Here is a 22,365-nt window from a genome sequence, read left to right on the forward strand (position 1 = left end):
TTGCAGGTTTAGTTTCTGTCCTTGATGACACACAAGCACTAGTATATTTGCAGTTTTCTCTTGCACAATGTCTGTTAAGCAATTCATTGGTCATTATTTTTAGGGAATTACTACAATCTGTTGCTTTGAATGCAGTGAATACATTGTTTCCGACATGCTCACAGCTTGAATACGATCATGTTCTTGCCTTAATATGTAAATGAATCCTGCTTTATTCTATACTTTTACAAAAATGTGGTATAAGAGCTACTATGAATGTCTATGGCATCCCATATGAATAGCTCCCTCTTTCTCATACTTAACATTTTCTAAGCTCTAGATTGTGATTATCTCAAGTGTGTCATTTTGAACCTGTTTTCAACATGTATCCCAAACTTTAGGGGCCGATGTAATAAGCCGCTCTAAGCCTACTGGAGGTTATTATGCCTGTTTTAGCATGGGTTTTAAGGGGCTAACCTTACTCAAGCATGTAATATGGGTTTTAGCACCGAAGAAACCTGTGGTATGCTTAACTCGGATGCATGCAAATCGCATATAAACAAAGCTAATATCTATTCTCCTGGGACAAGCAGGATGATAGTCCTCACATGTGGGTGACATCATCCGATGGAGCCCGGCACGGAAAACTTTTGTCAATGTTTCTCAAAGCTTTGACCAGCAGACTGAGAATGCCCAGCAGGGCAGACCTTTTTACTGAGTAATTCAAAATATTCAAAAAAGGACGGTCCAATGTGAGCAAACAGCGTAGAGGGAAGTCTGAATCAGTAAGTGGACAGCACCTCCACAGGGATCCCTCTGTTTGTTCACATGCCCATGGTCACTGCTCCGACTGTTGCAGGCTGCGATTCACTGCGCCTGTTTAGCCCGTGTTTGGATAACCGCCGCAAGGCTTCCCTTCCTTGATATTGCGTTTTCTCCTACGAGCACATGGTTTTTGACTGCAGCTTCATTCATTAACAAAAACCTCTTCTCAGCTGATTCTCTGGGCCTCTGTCCCTCCTGACGCAGCCTATGTGGCAAAAGACTGTCCATGTCGGGGCACCAAAACCTTCTTTCAAGTAATTGGTGAATAAAAGGGGAACACGCTTTAAAACACCCTTGTCTCTTCATTTATTGATTTGCTCATCATAAAGGATCCGTGAACACTTAGCACTATACCATCTTCTATTTTTGGTTATCCCCTACTGAGTATACTGCTCAACATCTCCATTTTATTTTTTGATGTTCTTAAAATGCTGCACATCTTACAAATTCTGCCAGGGGTATGTAAATTTATGAACACAAGTGTGTGTGTATATGTAAGTGTGTGTGTGCACGCGCATATATATACACAAATGGCCTAGCAGTAAGTTGTCACTTTCCTGGATGAGTGTCTGCCAGTGACTGTCCAGAGGGTGACTCTATAAGCGGTGTCTCGGTGGGTAGGTTCTTAACAGTACTGTTTATTCTGTGGCATTGTTGAGAATGGGCATGTTGTTCTGGTCAGAGCTCTACTCTTGTTAGGAAATCCGTGGGTTGATTTCTGCAAAACTGTCAGTTAGTTGTTCTGCTGTTCCCATGGGAGATGGAACCTGAGGCTTGATTCCTTGAAATGTTGGCTGGTTCTCTGGCTGTACCCCACTTTGGCAGGCCCCTCTGTGTCCATCAGCCAATCACCTGGAAAAATACAGGAATATCAGAGCCAAGAATTGAGAAACTATTAGATTTTTCTAACTCCCTCAGCCAGCCCTCGTCACCTGTAGATACATTTCCCTCCATACTCACCTGCTCTTTCCATAACACTCGTATCAGTGTCACCAGTATGACATCAGCAAGAAAGTTCAGTTGAAGAGTCTCCTGCCACCCCCTCCCCAGATCAGGTCCTCCATCAGCATCAACTGCACATTGCATGGTAGGGCTTCTCCTGCTGACACTTGCACTTCTTGATTGCTGCCTGCTTGGCCTTGATGACCACTTGGTGTCCTACCAGTGATTCTTAAGCTATCCACTGTCTTGGTCATCACTGATAGGCTGACATCATCTTTGGCAATGCCTTCCTAGATCTTTCTCTAGATCTAGGAAGGCTACTCGCAGACCTGCCACACCAAAAGATCCTTCCCATGAAGCATGTATCGCATTGACACTACTTCTCCAGTAGTTGGCTGCCGGTTCCCACCTGTTTGTGGGTCCCTACCTCCCTGAACACTACTTCCACTATTTTTCCTCCCCTCCAACTGCTGCTTTCTCCCCCCACCCCCACTTCACCTTCTACCTCTTGCATGCCACTCTCCTTCTGCCCTATCTCCTTCCCTGGCTACACTCCACCAACTCCGCACTACACGTTCCTCTTTTCTCTTGTCATCACATGCCAGCCTTTCATGGTCATCTGCTCCCCCCACTTGTACCCTCTCATCCACAATCCCACTCACATTCCTTCCACAGCCACAAACACTTAGTCCACTCTTCCAGGAACCTAAATGCAAAAGTGGACAAAATGACAGGCAATCATAGACCAATAAAATAAAAATGCACTCTAAACATTTACTCAAGAATTCAAGGGATAAAAATCAAGGGGAAAACAAGTAGCACAAAAGATAGCACTCAGCAATCGCAATTGAACAATCGCTAACTGCAACACCTATAAAACTTCCAACTCCTAGTCAGAACTCACGTAACACCACGGAGCACTGCCAAAATGGTCCTGGAAGAAGCCACCTTTTATTTCCTTGAAAGGAGGAGTGTGCAAGAAAACAGATGAACATCTGTACATCACCAACCACATCAAAGACTTGCCTAGATCACATCTATCAACCAATAGGGAACACTGCAGCATTTTTCAAACTAGCTCCATTTTTTACTGCTGGTTTTATTGAAATTTTCTGCAGGTGAGTAATGCTTATTTTGGCTGGCTTTTTGGAATTACCGCAGAACCTGAGCACCAGTTTGATTTGCATACTGCATCTGGGGGGCTGTGTGACATTTTAAATATAAAATGTGTAAAATGTTTGCTAAGAAAAGGCTTAATCTGCAGAAAAATGTTATATATATAGAAAACATGGTTTATGAGCAGAAATAGTTTTCTGTGCATTAAATGATTTTCACAAAAATATTGTGTTGAAAGCAAATTTCTTTTTTCATGCAATGCATATTTTTTTGCACATAAAATACTAACTAAAGGTGTCCCAACACTGGATATCTTGCTTCTGCCTATAGCTTTGATGGCAGCGCACCTCTCTATCAGGATCATTCATCAAAATGCGTTGTGGTGCTAACGCCCACTATAGTGGCATAAATTGCATTAAAGCCATAACGCACATGAGTACTGCATGGCACAAATGCAAATTCTTGAAAGGGGCAAGCTCGGGGAAGGATTTGGGCGGGATTACTGAAAATGAGGGGCATTATCGCACCGTGTGATTGTGTAACATGCTATCGCGCATTTTTAACGCCAGGAATAACTACACCTTTTTTCCTGGCATTAAGCTGTGTGATATGCCCGAACCGGCCATAACGCAATTAGCGATAAAGGTTGCAAATTGCATTTCGGCCATTTCTGGGCTTGGGAAGGAGGAGAGGGAGAGTGGAGTAGAGAGAGAGAAGAGCGCTCCTCAGGGGAAGCCTTCACAGAATTCAATTATTTATATTTGACGTCATTTGGAGTGAGGAAAGCCTCAGAGAGATAAGATTTCTACAATGTTCTATCAGCCTAGCTTGATAGTACCCTGTTAGAGTCCATCAAGCTAGGGCTAGAGAACACTGTAGAAATCTCATCTTTGTGACGTCAAATCTTCACCGAGTTGTACTATGCTGTTCATACATCTCACTCTGCATGTAAACTGGCCCCAAAACCCTAAACCACCCCCAAAACCTCACCTCAAATTATTAGCTGGCCCTCCTATAGTGATATAAATAGTTGACTACTATGAAGGTCTTATATAGTCTCACTCTTCCTCCCCCCCCCCCCCCCCCCCAAAAAAAATATAGTAATAACCTGTCTGGGCACTTTGTGAGTAGGGAAATACACATTTCGCAGGGTGCGAAAATGTCAATGCTACCTATAGGAAGTGCGTGGTTCAGAATTCTAAAATTATAAACACCCCTTTTTCTTATTGCGAGCATTATCCTTGTGAAATCATAGCATTTTGATGAATCTAGGGGTAAGTTTGGTGGTAATAGCTAGTGCCTTAAGTTGAATGGGATTTCCATGCGAGGACAGTAAGCATCATGTACAGTTTTATGCGCACAATTTTTTGTGCAAAAGTTCCTGCTTTGGGAGCAAAGTTTGTGCATAAAAAGTGTGCACAGACACAGGTAAAACTGTGTGCTCCACTGAGCACCTTATTACATCGGCCCTTTGGCAACAGGAGCTAAGGGGCAAATGCAAATCTTCCACATGAAAGACTAAAGAGTGGGCCGGCCTGATTTGCTCATAGTAACATCTACCATTGGAAGCTTGTAAACTTGGTTTTCATGCGAAAGATTACTCATTCTAAGTGTTATCTCCTCCCCCCCCCTGCTTCCTGTGACATAGGAAAAAAGGAAACTTCCCACATTTCCAAATGGATCTACTCCCACGGGCGAGACGATCAAAGAAGAAGCCCATCATGCTGGACCAGAGTTACAGAGAACTGGAAGGTGAGTTTGTTTATATAGACTTTATCACAACAGTTTGGAAGAGTTTTATTTTTAAGAAACTAGTCAGAAATTGTGGCAAGTAGATTCATTAGAAAATCCCAAGCATGTGAACTGAAAGGCGACTTATAAAGCTTAAAGTAGCACTTGATATTTGTCAGCATTTGTGTGTTGATATATGTTAAAGCAGCACTATTAGGTACTTTAATCGAAATTTGAGCTTGTCTGCTTGACTGTTTCTCTCTCCATTTTATCTTATTCTCAGTGTTTCTGTTTTTGCTCAAGTGATTCTCTTGTAGCACGTCTTTTTAAAGTAGACCTGCCTGATAATTTGTTCTGTATTGTTGTGGAAGTCAAAAACACATGTAAGTAATCTGTTGAATTGTTTGCAAGTTGTGATGTTTTTTAATTAGAACATCATAAGGAACTATCCATAAATATTGTACTTGAGCTTTCAGGGTGACAGATTCCTTCAAAATGTGGCCTGCATGGGCTTAGAACAAAATTTTGACTCAATAAAAGGTATCACAATTTGCAAAGAATTCAACATTTTGTCTGAGCTAAACTATCATCACTGTTCACTATCTCTAGATTACAGGTTCATATAGATAGTGAACATAGTATAGGCACTAGAATTTTTTTTTTTAAATAAATGTACATACCACCTATTAGTAAAGAATTGTTGAAACAGTTTACATAATGTACATATCATATATTAGAAAAAATAAAACAAAGTCTATGAAATGAGGTAGCCTTTGACCAAATCCTAGCAGATAGATGTCAAAAAGCCTCCATCAAATATGAAAGTAATAGACATCTTGTTGGCAGCTCAGCAGAGGGGCATTAAGTCTGAATTGTTAAGATTAAAATCATTCTCTTATTCTGAGAAGTGGTATTTACACAACAGGATTGAGGTACAGTGAGTGAGAGCTTATAGGTGTTATTGATGTAGCTGTTCTGTGGATACATATATTGGAAGTCTTTGGCTTCCAGTGCTTTCAATCCCTCACCTTTCACAGATCCTGAGAGGTTAAGCAAAACAGGTATTTAAAACAAAAAAAAAAAAAAGTTGTACAACAGATGACCTTTTCTTGCTTTAGTACAGTTTTGATGAAATAACATTTTACTTAAAACACAAACACTATTGAGCAACAGAACAGATAATACACATACATGTAGTAAAAAGAAATATGTAGAGCACATAAATATTTTATAGTCCCTCAGTTTTAAAGTTTGAGAAACGTTTAATTAAAAATCAACATTTAATATAAACTGAGCATTTTACTTTCTGTATTCTGACATGTAGGTCAGAGGAAAGAGAAGCAAAAGTAAGAAGTAAAGCATCACTACTTTAATGTGTATTGAATGAAGTGAGAGACATACTGTATCTAATGCAGGATAGCCAACTCCAGTTCTTGAGAGCCACAAGCAGGCCAGGTTTTCAGGATATCCACAATGAATATGCATGAGATTCATTCGAATGCACTGCCTCCATTGTATGTAAATGTATCTCTTGATGATTCATTGTGGATATCCCGAAAACCAGATCTGTTTGTGGCTCTTGAGAACCAATTAGCCACCCCTGAACTAGTACATCACTAGCAAACACTATGTATTAGTTAGTACATTAAAGTGCTGCATAAAACTATTATTGAACCAGCATTTATTACAACCTGAAAAAGTCTGAAGCTTTTCTCCAGGTCCTAACAGAGCTAAGACTTTGCACATTATTAAATCTTGAAACTTGAAAGATTTTTGATGTACATGGTCTTATTACTTTAGCCCAGATGACCTTAAGAATGTCGATGGAATTTCTGTGCTGCTAATGTCCTGTAATATTTAACATCCTAGTGCATTTTATTTGTTTTTTGGTGGTTCCAAACTGAGCTGACATGAGAAACCTAAGCAGTAAATTTTAAAACCCGCACGTGTGCTCGCAGTCATTTTATAACATACTTGCGTGTTATAAAATCGGCTATACGTGCGTATGTGTGCGCATGATTTTATATTGGCGCGTGCAAATGGCAACTCAAGCGTATAAGTGGTGGGAAGCTTAGTAGATACTCGCGCTGATACATTTACCTGTGTTCCCAGTTCGCCCCAGTAAAGGAGAGGACTTCCTAAGCGCTCTAACTTGCCTCCCTTTAACTGTATTAGCCCTGCTGACTAGCCTAGTTTTGTTAGTTACAGGACTTAAATGCCGTCCATAGCAGAAGTAGTTACATGGTAAGAGACCCTGGCGTATGCTCTTGTGTGTGAATACTTACGGGCAGACTTCATGGTGCAGTCCCGGCCCGCCATTGCACCACCCATGCCCCACCCAGACTACGCTTATGTCCTACCCTTTTTTTTTTTTTTGTGAAAAAATTTTTATGCACGTACCAGGAGATAATGCATATACTCGCACGGTTTTTAAAATCTGTTCAGCACGCGCTGGGCAGAGTCACGTGCATATCTCCCATCTTTGGCATGCATAGGGGGATTTAAAAGTTACCTCTGCTTGGTTGATTTTAAGACCCGCGCACCTCTTCTGGCGCATGCAGATGTTAGTGGGGATATGTGACACATGCGCACGTGTTATAAAAGCTATACGCCCATACATGTGTGCACGATTTTATATTGACGTGCAAATGCCATCTCGCGCAAAAGTGGGGGGGATTTTAGAAGCTACCCGCACCGATGCAATAGCTTTTTCCCAGTAAAAGAGGACTTCCTTATCCACCTGGCTAACTTGCCTCCCTTTTACCCTGTTACCCCTGACCCTCAAAACCCCGCTGACTAGTCTTTTTTTTTTTTTTGTTACATGACTTAGACGCTGCCCATAGCAGAAGTAAAGTTACATGGTAGGGGACCCCAAAACGCTCTTGTACATATAACTGCTTACGCGCTGACTTCCTTTTACAGTTAGGCACATACCTCCCAGCTTTCACGTGTGTAGGGGTTTTAAAAATCTACCTGAAAGTGAGTGTGTCAAGATCTCCAAAGCTAAAATTGTCAAAATATAGAATTCTGCTTCAAAAGTTAGATTTTAAAGCATGGTGATTTATTTCGCTCAGAGGTACAAATCTACTATTGCTGCTTTAACATGTTAGATTGTTAAAAAAAAAAAAAAAAAAGTTAAATATAATGCATGCTATTTTATATTTGGTCACGAGTGTTTGCAAATGAAAAACTGTTTGTGTATGAATAAACTGCTTAAACTGCTTTATCTCTTTTTTTTTTTTTTTTGGGGGGGGGGGGAGTTTAGCTTTTTGCATTGACTTCCAGGTCATCTTTGCCTATCTGCTCTGTAAAACCAGTTTTGTATCCTCTACTTTCAGCACTGTGAAAGTGTCTTTTTGAAACTCAATTTTGACAGCATCACATAATGACCAATTGGTTGGCATAAGTATGGTGGTTTTGATCAGTGAAGTGGCACTCTTCATTGACAACCCAGATTTTCTTGAGATGGTATAGCATTATTTACTTGAGGCATGTGTTAATTTTACCAGTTTCTTATCTAATACAACGAGAAACCATTTACATTGATGCTAAATCTATTGCGCTGGTTCCGGCTGTCATCTAGCAGGCATACCTTTCTGACAATGAGTTGTACACATCAGATTGAATACTGACTGTTAATCAGTTTCTTGGCCACATCTATCTCTTAGACCTCTCAGCACTAGAAGCCAAGTATACCACTGAAGTGCTAGAAATTTCATTCTTACATGAATGGTTGTTTAAAACAATAGTCTTCGTGTTTGGGACACAGAGCTTGAGTTTGACAATCTGCTTTTACATTTTTGATAAAATAAAATGCAAAAGTATGACCTGGAAGGGCAAGTATGGGCTCAGTTTTATAAATTCTTTTTTTTTTTCTACAGTTACTAAATTAAGATTAAGATCTTGTGAGTTTACTTTTTAAGTTGAAACTGAAATGTAAAAATGATTAACTCTGTGGCTGTGCTGAGATGCACTAGGCACGGAGAGCCTTGTACAGCCCATATCAGTTCGAAGCGAGTTGGCCACCTACAGTGTACAGTTTGACAAGTTTCGTCTTACCTATTTAGGCTTTTTGGTGGTTTGGTACTTGACATCAAAAGGAAAGCACCTTTTTTCTTGAGTGACTTCAAGGATGCATTAAGCCTGCAGTGCCTGGCCTCGATTCTTTTCCTATACTGTGCCTGTATGTCTCCTGTAATCACTTTTGGAGGGCTCCTGGGAGAAGCTACACAAGGCAATATAGTGAGTACAAAGAAAGAAAAGTAGCAGCCAGGCTGTGTGCCCCTTCAGATGCAAAGTGTCCATGTGCATTTGTCTCCCTTGCTCATACTTGTTTGAAGCATTTGATTAACTTGCCCCAAAATAGACCACCTCGCAAAAGGTAACTGCTATGGAAAAATGTGCAGGGGGAACCATGTGAACAGGAGAAGATGCACAGTCAGGTAAACCTACTTTATAACTAGAGGTTAAGCTTTCTTTCTTACGGCAAAAAAAATGATTTGAGCTATAAAAATGCATCAGTACCAAAGACCTGCCTAAGATTTGCAAAGTTCTTGGTTAATAGCATAATCTTTAAACCTAGGTATTTTATATGGGAAGATGGCCAACTTGGTCCTAATTTCAGTCCTGAATTTAAATAATGAAAAATGATATGAATTTCTCACTAATGCTGACATCTTACAAACTGGTATCTAGCTATGTAAAATGTATCCAATGAGAAAATACATTTCCTTCTACATCTTTTTCACCATGTGGCTACAGTATAATCTATTTTAATTAACTGGCTTTTATCGTTTTTGAAATGGAAACCAGCAACCTCAACTTTCAAATAGTCTGAGAACATATAAAGTCCTAATTTAACATCCTGAGAAATAAGCTTGCAGTTCATTTCAGGTGAGGTTCATATGCATTTGAAATGGGCAGATTGCCTTTCAAATGAGAGAAGTTGAACGAAGACACTATATTGTAGGAATGACTGTTAATATTAACAAAGTTCTCTTGTTTTGTTTTGGGTTTTTTTTTTTGGGGGGGGGTTGTTTTTTCAGGATTTATAATCTTGCTTCTTCCAAGTAAATCAGGACTGTAAGTCCATGAATGTAATAGGGCAAAATCAGGCCTTGACCAATCAGTCCTGAAAACATGTAGATGGCTAGTAACGCTACTTAACAAGCCAGTAATCCAGGACTTCTGTAGTGAAAAGTTATGTATGAAAAGCATCTGCTACAGCAGACAATATCTATAAGCCTAGCTAGGTGTGTTAAGCATGCTTGAAACTCATGTTAACTATTTACAAACCATGTCAGTAGTAGTAATGAAATTTTCACATGTAACTTTTATATTGATTGTATAGAAAATGTATTCCTCTTCTAGGTATATAACAGGTTTTTGTTCTGTGTTTTTCTCTGACTATTACGATGAAAATATGAATAGTTTTATAAAAATGCATTGGTACTCTAGACTGCAATGTAGTAATATGTATTACCTCTTTGAAGCAGAAGATTTTTGATATATGAAGGTAAAACAGATTACAAAATAAAACGGTTTAACAAGTTACCTAAAATCAATATTTAAATTACAACCTGTTTTCAAAACCTTTTCTAGTGATAGTTTCTATAGAAATTTAAGAAGTTTGTATACATGGGTTAAGGATGTGTCCTGTAATAAGTCATCTTTCTGCCTGCCTTTTCTTTCCAGTGCACTGCCAGTAATGGTAGACTATTCCACTTTGGGATATTTTATCAGAAATTAAGAATCAAGTCAAGTTTTAAAAAAATTTTTTTTAATTTTTTCAGTTCATGCATGCCGCCTTTAGCTCAAGTTCTATAAATTTTCCGTTCTGTCTTAAAGAAGTACTTCAGTAGTTGACGACTCTTCTTACCACCTCCAATCCCCCAATTTTATCTGAAATTAATATCCTGGTTTCTTTTACTAAATATTCTCTAAAACAAAAATTCCTTTGAGTAGTGGAGACTAATCCAGTGTTTCCCAGCTCAGTCCTGGAGGCATACCTAACATTCTGGTTTTCTGCATATACACAGTGATTATGCATATGAGAGAGATTTGCATACACTTGAAACCATAGCTCTAGAAAATTAGTACCTATGGATTAAACTGTTTGGACTTTCCACTTAGGAAATCCAAGTTATTCTGCCTATTCTTGGAGTTAAACCCAAACACAAAACCACCAGTGTGGGTAATACCTAAATTAATCAACACAAGACACACACATGTTTAATTTTTTTCTTTTTATATAATTTATGATGTGATCACTTTTTTGTTCAAATTTCTGCAAGTTCAATGCAAGAAAAAATTAAGATGTGCGGTGGTCGTTTCATAATTGAGCACAGGTCCCATCCAGGTTAACCCAACTCTTATTTTTAATCATTAATGCCCCCATCCATCTATGTTTTTAATATCTCTTTAATCCAAAATGTTCAAAAAATTTTTTTAAAAAGCTTCAAAACATCATCCTTGAAAAATATTTAAACAGTTTATCAAACTCATCTTTTGAAGAACAAATCCTCTTGATCCTAAAAAATTGAGAAACCAGCAGGCCCTTCTTAAATGCCTCCCTCGGTGGCTAATCACTATGTAGCCCACATTGAGGAAAAATTCATATATGGGTCTCAGTGGTGGCCCAAAATCATTAAGTGGTATCGTTACATAGACGATGTTTTTCTTATTTGGAATGCTTCAAGAGAATTGCTCGAGGAATTTATTATCTGATTAACACATTGGATGACAACCTGCGTTTCACACATCAATATAGTTACACCAGTATCGCTTATTTAGATGTACTTGTATCATTGCGAGGACAACAGAAAACTGATAGAAATAACTTTGTGTTATCACAGTCATCATTCACCTGCATTTAAGAAGGGCCTGCCGGTTTCTCAATTTTTTAGGATCAAGAGGATTTGTTCTTCAAAAGATGAGTTTGATAAACAGGCAAGACTATTAATAGAAAAGTTTAAACATTGTGGCTATCCATCCAAAGTGATTAAACAAGCATACAAGAGGGCGAAGTACAGTGATAGGGAACAGTTATTACAGTATCGGGCACACAAAGATCAAACTAGACTTGTGTATGTATTACAACAGAGCACTGCAACAGCAGCTATCATTAAGTCAGTGAAAAAGCATTGGCATGTGTTGGCTCTTCATGATATCTTTAAAGAATGTCCGATGTTTGCAACTACTTGCGGAAGTAATATACGTGATAAAGTAGTCAGAGCGAACACAAGCGTGAATGCTTTGAATATGCCCATGAAAGGAATCCATCAGAAATGTGAGGCATGTACTGTGTGTAATACGACAGTTGAAGGTGAGATATGGGTTGATCCCATTTCAGGGTGGAAAGTGATTCGTCCAGAGTTAATCGAACTGTAATACAGTTAACGTTATATACACCATTACTTGTACTTGCCCTAAAGTATATGTGGGACGCACAAAGAGACCTGTCAAGGTGCGTATGATGGAACATCGATCCAGAATCAGGAATAAAGTGTTGTCTGCACCATTGGTTGAACATTGTATTACATTTGGACACAGCTTTGAGGACCTTAAGTGGACTGTTTTGGAGAAAGTTAAAGCGAGAGCTCCTTTTGCCGATATAGCATCCTTGCTCAGTTACAGAGAACAACATTGGATATATAAATTTAAAGACTGAACATCTTGTTGGATTAAATGATTTGATTGATTGGTCATCTCTTGTGTAATCTGGTTTTGTGGTTGACTGACAGCTATTTTGTCGATTTAGTATGGTTATGCCATTTAGTATCGCATGATCTGATCCCTTTAAAAAGAAGATGCTGAGAACGGAAGCTCAGGTTCACCATTTTGGATTTAAGCTTTTGCGGCAGCACTTTTCAAGTGAGCCAGAAATGTTCATGGACTGATATTTGCAAGTAGACTGTAAAGATCTAGTTGAATGAAGATGGCATGTGGGTAAGCTGAGACCCCTGAGGAAGAGAGAATTTTCGAAATTGGCCATGTCTGGTTCAAGTGCTCTTGTCTACCAAAGCTAAGTGCTCTTTCACGTCATTTTTCTATAGCTTATACAATGAAGTGTTTTCTTTTGAGTCGTGTTCAAAATAAAAAAACAAATTTTGCCACTAGTTAGAGAACTCTGTGTTTGAAGTTTAGTGGCGGCGAGCTATCCTGTTTAAATATTTTTCAAGGATGATGTTTTGAAGCTTTTTAAAAAAAATATTTTGAACATTTTTAATTAAAGAGATATTAAAAACATGGATGAACGGGGGCATTCATGTTTAAAAATAAGGTCTGGTTAACCTGGATGGGACCTGTGCTCATTTATGAAATGACCACCGCACATCTTAAAAAAATTTTTCTTGCATTACAAAAAAGTGATTACATATCACATCATAAATTATATAAAAAGAAAAAAATTAAACATTTGTGGGTTTTGTGTTGTTTGATTTATTCTTGGAGTTAAGCAGTACTTTTAAGTCAAGCCAAATATGTCAGCTATGCCAAGCCCTCCACAATGGTTATGTCCAGCCCTATTAGATAACATAATACAACTTTTACAGGAAAGAAAAGAACTTAAAAGTAAATACTTCTGTGTGGCTTTTTCAGAATTCTTTCAGGGCTAATTCTTCCATTAAGTCAATTAGGTGGTTGCCTAGAGAACCACATTTTTGGCAAGACGAAGGCAACAAAAACTCCAGAAACCTCAAACTGCTGTCTGTCTGCTTTTAAGACACAGCACCAAAAGAGAAAAGGGGATGAATTCTAAGTAGATATGAGGGTGGGGTGCAGACAGTGCTGGGCAGGTGAGGGAGTTGTGAAGAGATTTGGATAATGCTGATTTGCTGAGCAGGAAGTGAGGGGAGAAAGGAGTATGCCAGACGGGATAGAGAAGGGGGTACTGTGGACAGAGAGGGCTAAGGGAGGGAGGATGCCAGACTTGTAGGGTCCTTTGTTTTTGGTTTAAACCAATTTTCATCCATAAATTCCCAGATTTTTCCAAAAGTGAAAATCGGCTTAAACCAATTTTTACCCTAATTTTGGACTGATTAAAGAGCATCTCCAGAGTTGTAGATGCAGTGTCTCAAGGCCTCTAGCAACTGCTGGAAGCCAGTGTGAGCCAAAGCATCTGCAGCATTTCAGGTCCTGCCCACCCACCCCCCCAGTAAGCAAAGCACCTGCTCTCCAGTGTTGCTGATGTGGCACTGCAGAGCAAGCACCTGCCCCTCCCTCCCAGAAGCAGCCAAAGTGCCTGCTGCTTGGTGCCATCAGTGCAGCATTTGAAGTGGGCCATGCCTACCAGAAGCACTTCCAGCAAGCTCCCTTGCCCCACACATAAACAGAAGTGCAGTGCTGCAGAATACAGGATCCTCAGTAAGCTGCTGCTGAAGGAGTGATGAATAGCCTGGAGCCACCATTAGTAAGGACGAATGCTGTTGCAATGGGTGGGGAGAAGAGGGAGATTCTCAGGGGGGTAGGGAGAGAAAGGGATATGCTAGGTCAGCGATTCTCAAATGGTGTGTCGTGGTGTCCCACTGCCCCAGTTGTGTTTCCCCATTCCCTGCCCCCGCAGGCCAATGGCAATTCTCCTCCATTCTTCCTGCCCCTGCACAGGCCAATCAGAAGCCTCCTCCTTTTTACCTGCCAGTGGGAGTAGAAAGAAGGGAGGAAGCTTCTGATTGGCTGACGAGGCAAGAAGAAGGGACATAGCATAGGTTGGGGGGGGAGGGTTGGGAGGAGTGGCAGTGTGGAAGCGGGGCCGCCATGGGAGCTCATCCCCGTGGCGGTGAAGAGGAAGCCCGACCCCTGACGAAGCAAGGCTGCCACGGGAGCTCATCCCCATGGTGGTGAAGAGGAAGCCCGACCCGATGAAGCAAGGTGGCCACGGGAACCCATCCCCTTGGCAGCGAAAAAGAAGTCCCGCTGGAATAAAGCCGCGCAGAACTGGAGCCCATCCCTGCAGCGAAGGAAGAAGAGGTTTGGCGGTGAGGCCCGGTGCATGCATGTGAGAATGGGGGTGTGGTGAGAATGGGAGTGTGGGTGTGAATGGGTGCCTGGGTGAGGGCTGGTGTGTGTGATTGAGAGAAGACTGGTTGTGGGCCCTAAGAAGAGGATCGTGACGACAGAGCTTCAGCAGCCCTTGCTGCTTCTGGTGGGTGTTATTGGCCTGGAAGGGAAAGGAGTAGGAGAATTGCTGGAGAGGGTAAATAAAGGTGGCTTTTTAAGTTTATTTTTCTTGATTGACTGCCATTTTAATTATTGGGTATTATGTAATCTGTCTGTTTTGAAATATGTAATTGGTATTTAGACAATTTTTAAATACTTTTTATGAGTTTTTAATTGTTGTATGTTCTGTTCAGCAGCTGTTTTGTAACATTTATTAATATAGTTTTACAATTATTTCTGTGTGAGGTTCTATAGCAGCTTGGCTTATTCTGTTTTCCTAATAGGAGGTGTAATAGTGTTTAGGGCCTGGTTTAATATTTGTAACATTGCCTTTTCAAAGATAGGGTTGTTACTGTGAGTGTATTCCATAATGCAGGTGTAACTTTGTGCAGATTAGTTTGTGTGCATTATTGCAGATCCTGGGACTATCAGGCCGATACAGTAAAGCGTGGCCACGGTTACCCTGTTTCTAATCCGCTTTCTACCCACAATTTGGCCGCGGAAGTCTAATTCGCGATTCACTATCCATTTTTACCAATCTTTACCGCTTCTTTAAATCGCGTATCCCTTTCCGCCCGCGGCATGTCTATGATATGTAAACGATCGGATTAGCTATTCCCTCCCATACAGTAACGTGCGGCCCGATTATCGCCTTTTTAACCAACTGTTTTGCCGCGTCTTTAACCCGCTAATTTACCGCCTACCCTGACCCTGGCGTTAGAGGGATGAGACAGCAATAGGCAAGCTCTGGTCAAATAAGTGGGTGGGTTGGAGCAAGCGAGTAACATGGTGTGGCCTGGTTCTCCTACGCTCGGGCATCGGGGATTGCCAGTCCTCTCCCCCCCCCCCCCCCCCCCCCCCCCCGAAGCAAGGTGCAGGGCAAAAATCGACTCGACATGTTATTAAAGCAAATAACACACCACGAATAAGTGCTAGATAAAGGGTTTACACAGTCCCAAATCTCCAAGAATTAAATTCAAAGAATTCTTTTTATTTTCAAACTGCAACTCCACTGTATAAAGCAAGCATGTTCTCAGAGAAGGGTCCCCTGACACGGACCCATGTTTCGCCAAGGGCTGCATCGGGAGGGACGCACAGTAAATCTTAGCAAGCACTATAAAGAAAAACATAAATGGGGCTGTGTTAAAGATAAGATAGCAATGCCGTACACCAAACAATTGTAATTAAACTATAAAATTATATAGATCTTACCTGTATCAGATTTACAAGGTTACATAGTAGGGATTGCATTACATGAAATTCAACATACACGGACCAATCAGCTGAGGAGATGACCGACCAATCGGGACAGAGAGCTCTTATCCAATCAAAATCAGGTGAAATGAGCCCATTCTATCTCCTTATTGCCTCCATGGGAGACAGTATTGAGGCGGTAAATCCACCGTTGTTCACAGCGAATCAGATGAGTGTCAAAATCGCCACCTCTAGGGAGAGCGGATACTACTTCTAAAATAAAAAAGAATAAATTGGATTCTGTGTGTGACAGGGAGATCCAATGATCAAAGCAAATAGGTTAAAGCAAATAGAAATTGTAACAAAAGTAAACTTACTGCATGCTTCCAGCAGCCCCAGTCCTCTCTCCCCTTCTCCCGAGGCGCCACCGCGGCTCCCCTGCCTCCCGGGGGCAGCCGGCGGCAAAAGCGGCTTCCAGCAGCCCCGCCGGCGAAGGTGCATGAACGCAGGTCCAATTTGGACGCTCAAGCAGCAAAGACGCATGAGCGCACGCCGTGACCTGTGCGCCCGGATGGACGTCCGAGGTCACGGCTTGCGTTCATGCACCTTCGCCAGCGGGGCTGCTGGAAGCCGCTTTCGCCGCCGGCTGCCCCCGGGAGGCAGGGGAGCTGCGGTGGGCGCCTCGGGAGGAGGGTAGAGAGGACTGGGGCTGCTGGAAGCATGCAGTAAGTTTACTTTTGTTACAATTTCTATTTGCTTTAATAACATGTCGAGTCTATTTTCGCCCTGCGACTTGCTTTGGGAGGGGGGGAGAGAGGACTGGCAATCCCGATGCCCGAGAGTAGGAGAACCATCCACTTCCTGGTACCTGTCGTCTATGTATTTATTTATTTTGCATTTTTTATATTCCGACATTCTTGTATCAGATACAAATCATACCGGTTTACATTAAAAACAGAGTATGCAGGAAAATAGGTTTCCTAAGTCAAATACATTGAACATATTTAATAAACAAAGGATTACTAAACACTATGAAAAAGGTTAATTAACAAAGGAAAACTTAAGGGATTTAAAATAAGCGTAGCACAAAGGATTGCACGAAGGGGTGCACAAAGGGGAGTGCACCTTTGGCGCACCCCTTCGGCGCGCGACGCCTGGTGGAATGTGGCTGTTTACCAGCTCGCCGCTGAGCGTGATGATGTCAGGGGGGACGGGTCTCTTCATCCCTGAGTTCACAGCATTCTCAGTTTCAGCGCAAAGTGTTTTTTTCAGTTTTTTTGGTCTTTTTGGTCTCTTTTTCTCTCAGCGATTGCCCCTAAAGGTGCCCGGTACATTTGAAATGACAGGTACCAGCGCACCCAGGATACTGTGTAGGCGCTGTGTAGCGCTCTATACAGTAAAATGGATTGCGCTTCATGGATGCGCTTTGGACGCGGCTTGCATTTGCATGCCATTTAAATACTGTATCGAGCGGTATGTTATCCGAACTGTGCGCGCGGCAAACGAGCGGGCGCCCGGCACTGCTGCACTTTTTCTTACACGCCTTTACTGTATCGGCCTGTATGTTAGGTGCCATATTTGTTTCCATTTCTCCAGGTTTACACTGCATGCAGAGTGGCTTTTTTGGCTTTCCATTTCAGTTTCTGTCTCCAGATTTATAATTTGTGGTCTTTCTGCCCTTGGTTAAGGTCGGTTCTGTGTGTGTGACTGAGGTGAGGTATTTTACTAGCATGTAGGCATTTGTATCAATCTTATTTGTATTTTCTCAATAGGATATGCATTAGTGGTAAATTACTGTCTTTTCATAAGGAAGACTATTGTGTCTGGTAGTAAAGGGAGTTTGTTTTGCTTTTACTAAGATGTCACCAGAACCAGAATATCTTTTTGTTGTATGGTGAGTTGTATGGGTAATGCCCTAGTTCTTTTCTGACCCATTGTCGGGGGTCGAGGAGGTACCCATGGATGCAGAATGAATATTTACATTCAGCCCCGTGACAGTCACATGTTCAGTGTGTCACGCATGTGAGAACCATCTGTCAGGTGTATCCTGGCCGAAAAAAGGATGAGAACCACTGTGCTAGGGGATGGGAGTACATAGAGATGCTGCTGAATAGGTGAGTGGGAAAATCTGCTTAATATTATTTTATTGTACTGGCTTCTGTTCACCAAAATAAACTCCAGTCTTTACCCAGAAAAATGTCACTTTTTTCCATTGATTTTCTCCTGCTTTTGTTTTTGTCATAATAAACCCTGATAAATTCCTGAGGGGGGGGGGAATGAAAATGAAGATCCCTAAAGACTTGGTAGAGGGCGAGAGGTAGATGCTGAGAGGGAGGAGAGAGAGCAGGATGCTGTGCTAGAGCTGTTGCTGATGGGCAGGTATTTCAGGGGGGGAGGGCACAAGATTGAAGGTTTGCCCAGGGAGCCTCATACCCTTGCATGGGCCTCGAATCCTTTCATTACTGTAACTTGTTTTTGACGTGCTGTTCCTATGCAATCGTAAGCGAATTGTCAGTATTGTGACTGCTAAAATAATGGAATGTTCAAAGCCTGAGGGAATTGTCTGCTGCAACTCACAGCTTTAGTGGCAATCAAAACAAATATTTCCTTTTTATTTTCTCTCCTCCCGTTTTCTAAACAGCATTCATCTTAGTAGCTTGCTCTGTCCTGCATCATGAACTTTTATTTTCTTATCTAGCTAGGGTAGCAGGCAGTTGATGACTTTTTTTTTTTTCAGTTTGCAGTTTATGAACATATGGGATATGCTAGGGGTTGGGAGTAGATAGAGATGCTGCTGATACAGGATGTGATAAATGAAGTAGAAAAGCCATTGTTAAGGGTTTCTTGGACATGCATTTTGCCTTTTCCCACTATATTATATTTGCTTTAAAACTCCTTTATTTCTTGCCTTTAGAAAGGGGAAGCACTAAGCATACATTCTTACCTGCCAAACATTCTACTGTTATCCCTCTCAAAATAAATTTGTGTAAAACACAAAAACTTGAGGATCTTTAAAAAAAAAAAAAAAAAAAGCAAACATGCACTATAGAACAGGAATGTTAGCTCTTTCCTGTCAAAAATATTACCTAAGAACCATTCAAAAATTGAAAACAGGATGCAGGAGTATATGAGGTCAGGTCTAGATACTGTTTTAATACCCTGTCTTGGCAGTTATGCAATAATGAAATGGGAAAAGAGAAGTTTGAAACAGAATGGAACAATTTAGTATATGGAATGAGCTAAATCAGCTTTAACAATAACTGTGGTAATCATAGTAATAAGTGATATTTCATACAGGGAAATTAATACTGTTTAACCATGTGACTTGTTTATCTGTGTTATCCAAACTCCTGAAGACAAGCACTATAATGTAAGATCATTGTAGATGGAGCTGGTGCTGTTTGTTTCTAGCTAAGTTGTGCCCTTGTTCCTTTCTTTCCTAGGTTAAAAATAGTTTTTAAGGCAAGTCTTTTATGAGTACACGCTGCTTTCTCTTTGCTTTTATTTAAAGTTGGTAGGAACCTCAACAGTTTTCAGAGATTTTTATTACCTGCAAAAAAGATTTACTGAATGGTAGCATGTTCTCTGAAAATCCATACAGTAAATTTTCAAGTACTAAAAAAAAAATATATATATATATATTAAGAGTATTAGTATATGACTTAAACCATAATATTACCCAAGCTATTTCTCAGCCTCCACATTGTTCATGTAGTTTGTAATGTCAGATTGAAAGAGATATAGTATTACAAATCTTACTTTCAGAAATGGGAGCAAGTTTTAAAATCTAGCCAACCTATTATGCTTCAGTTTCTTGAGCTTTCTTTTATTTATTTGAAAGATTTATTTCCCTCAGTATCCACAGATCTATGCAGGTAACAACAAAGACATTCATAAAATGCAAACAAACTTAACCAAAACATAAAAGAACTATTACTGAAATCTTTTACATCAATGTGCCAGAGTTGAAACAGTTGAGTAAATGCCATTAAATTTAAGCAGTAAAACCAGGTGGATTCGAAAATGGCAGAAGTGCTATCTAGCCTGAATAAATGTTTTTAATTGTTTGTGAAAAGTTTTCAAACTTCCAAGTGCAGAGATTCCAGGAGACAGTTCCACAGGCACCGACTTGCGATAGAAAAAGTTCAATCAGGGGTCGTGGCAAAAAAAGCTGTTTTTACCAAGGAGACCCAATATGCAGTTTGGAGCTAATTTGCTACTGAGCGATTAGCTTACAGGTTCACAGGTACTTTGTAGCACAAATGCACTACAGCAATCATGGATGTGCCATCCCTACCATTCACCTTATACTAAAGTAACTTCACAATTCAGAAAAAAATTGTAGCTTCTTCACAGTTCTGTTATGTATGCAATGCCAACATATGTCATCTACCATACTAATTTAGAATATCGTGAAATTTGATTAAATCATGCATAGGGCTTTTTGTAATCAAATGTACTTAATGTAACTATTTTTTTTGACAGATCACATTCTAGTTTCAAAATCACAGTAAATATATATTTATTTATTTCCCACCTCCCAAAACAGAGTGCAATAGAATCACTTTTTGGAGCATCGCTAACAGGAATTGCCTATTCATTCTTTGCGGGACAACCTCTTACGATACTAGGGAGCACAGGACCAGTTCTAGTGTTTGAAAAAATACTTTTTAAATTCTGCAGGTAAGAGATGATGGATATAGTTTTTCTTAGCTGAAAGCAGTATGTTGCCAAAGCTGGTCAGTTGTTATAGAAGAGTATAATCAACATAGCCAATCTAACATTGTGTTTATATGTATATGTTAAAAGTTTAGGACTTTGTGAAAGAATTTTAGATAGAAGAATTTAACAATATTTTAATATTAACAAAAGGTGTGAATTTTGTTTTACATGTTTTTGGTGTTTTTAAGGATTCATAGAGCTCATCAATACTTTCAGTCTTAGACTGATGCACTGTGTTTATAAACAGCAGAAAATCAAATGTATGTACTGCACTTTTCCTGCTGACAGTATTTGTATTGAAATATATTGCTAAAACTCAACAAAAATATTGAGCTGTTAAGTTTTCTTGATAAGATCTGAAATTGCAGCACATTGTACCCTTATTATGGCTTAGCAGTTTGAATTACTGCATGGAAAGCTGTGGGTAGGAAGGAAGGAACTGTAAATTCCTACTACTGTGTTGGCTGTTATACTTCATTCATTAGCACAATTGAAGAGAAGTGGCAATGCTGAAAGAGCTTTGTGGGGGGGGGGGAGGGGGGAGAAGAAACAACCTATAGGTTAAGGCAAACTTTTAGTACCGCTATGGCAATCAAGGTATAAGTAAATGTTGTAGCCATGGATGATGATTGCTTGATGGAAATACCTGACCAGGAAGTATATGGTTTCTTCTTCATTCAGGCAGGTCAGTCCACACACCTGAGTTTATGTATGCCAACTAGCAGATGGAGACAGAGTAACAGACTCGCTGATGTCACCTTTAAATACGAATAAAAAAAATAGACTGCTGCACTGATATCAGCCTGCCAGTATTCTCCATCTCCAGCAGGTTGTGAACATACATACTGTTCTGTGGATGTAGGCCTGTCGGGTTTGGGACAGGCCTGGGTGCTCTTGAGGTGACAGTGGGGTCTTCCTCCCCCCAGTTGAACCAAATCCAGTAGCAAGGTGAAAGCAATCTGCCATCTCCCTCTCAAAGGAGCTGAAAGCTGATTAGACTTCCAGAAGGGGTAAGGCAGCATTGCTCTCAATCTTCTGACTGCTTCCCTGTACCCTTTTTGGCACTTTTCTCCTTTCTCTCTCTGGATTCCTCTGTTGGCAGCCAGCACTGCTCTCAAACAGCTCTTTGGCGTAAGGTTATTGAGCAGTTTCAGACTACAAATCATCTGTTTGACCTTCACAGCAGAGTGAAGAAGGGGAATGCAGCTTCTCTTGCCATGGTGGCGCGCTGGATTATGAAGGTAATGGTCTATCTGGACACCGATCTACCATTGCCAAAGCAGGTTAGGGCTCATTCTACTAAAGCACAGGCTGTCTCTTGGGCAGAGTTACAGCTCATTTCTCCGTCAGAAATATGTACGGCAATGGCATGGTCTTCCTTGCATACCTTTTCCAGACATTATCATCTGGATGTAAAGGTTTGTGAAGATTTGTCTTTTGCAAGGGCAGTATTTGAGGGAGCTCAGGCAGCCTCCAGCCCTAAGAGGAAGTAGCTTAAGTACATCCCGGTTGTGTGGATTAGCCTGCCTGAATGAAGAGGAAAGTGAAATTACCTCATACCTGAATTTCCTTTCCTCTAGGACAGGCAGGTCAGTCCACTCTCCTGCCCTTGGCTGTTTATTCTGCATATTGTCATTTTTATCATTTACATCGTTTACTTTATCGGAAGTGGATGTGCGAAGAACTCTGGTGATATCTGGG

At 40.6% G+C, this 22,365-nt stretch overlaps 1 protein-coding gene across 4 annotated transcripts in view; it reads left to right on the forward strand.

Annotated features, from left to right (window-relative positions):
- SLC4A7 (solute carrier family 4 member 7) overlaps positions 1-22,365 on the forward strand; it is a 385,387-nt gene that overhangs the window by 262,951 nt on the left and 100,071 nt on the right. For all 4 annotated transcript variants that reach the window (XM_029589434.1, XM_029589432.1, XM_029589435.1 and 1 more), the window contains 3 exons: positions 4,511-4,614; positions 8,661-8,835; positions 20,492-20,625. In XM_029589434.1, the coding sequence (XP_029445294.1) occupies positions 4,511-4,614; positions 8,661-8,835; positions 20,492-20,625 (413 nt within the window). The remainder of the gene's footprint in view (positions 1-4,510; positions 4,615-8,660; positions 8,836-20,491; positions 20,626-22,365) is intronic.

This window comes from Rhinatrema bivittatum, chromosome 2 (assembly GCF_901001135.1).
Source record: "Rhinatrema bivittatum chromosome 2, aRhiBiv1.1, whole genome shotgun sequence".
Classification (NCBI taxonomy): domain Eukaryota; kingdom Metazoa; phylum Chordata; class Amphibia; order Gymnophiona; family Rhinatrematidae; genus Rhinatrema; species Rhinatrema bivittatum.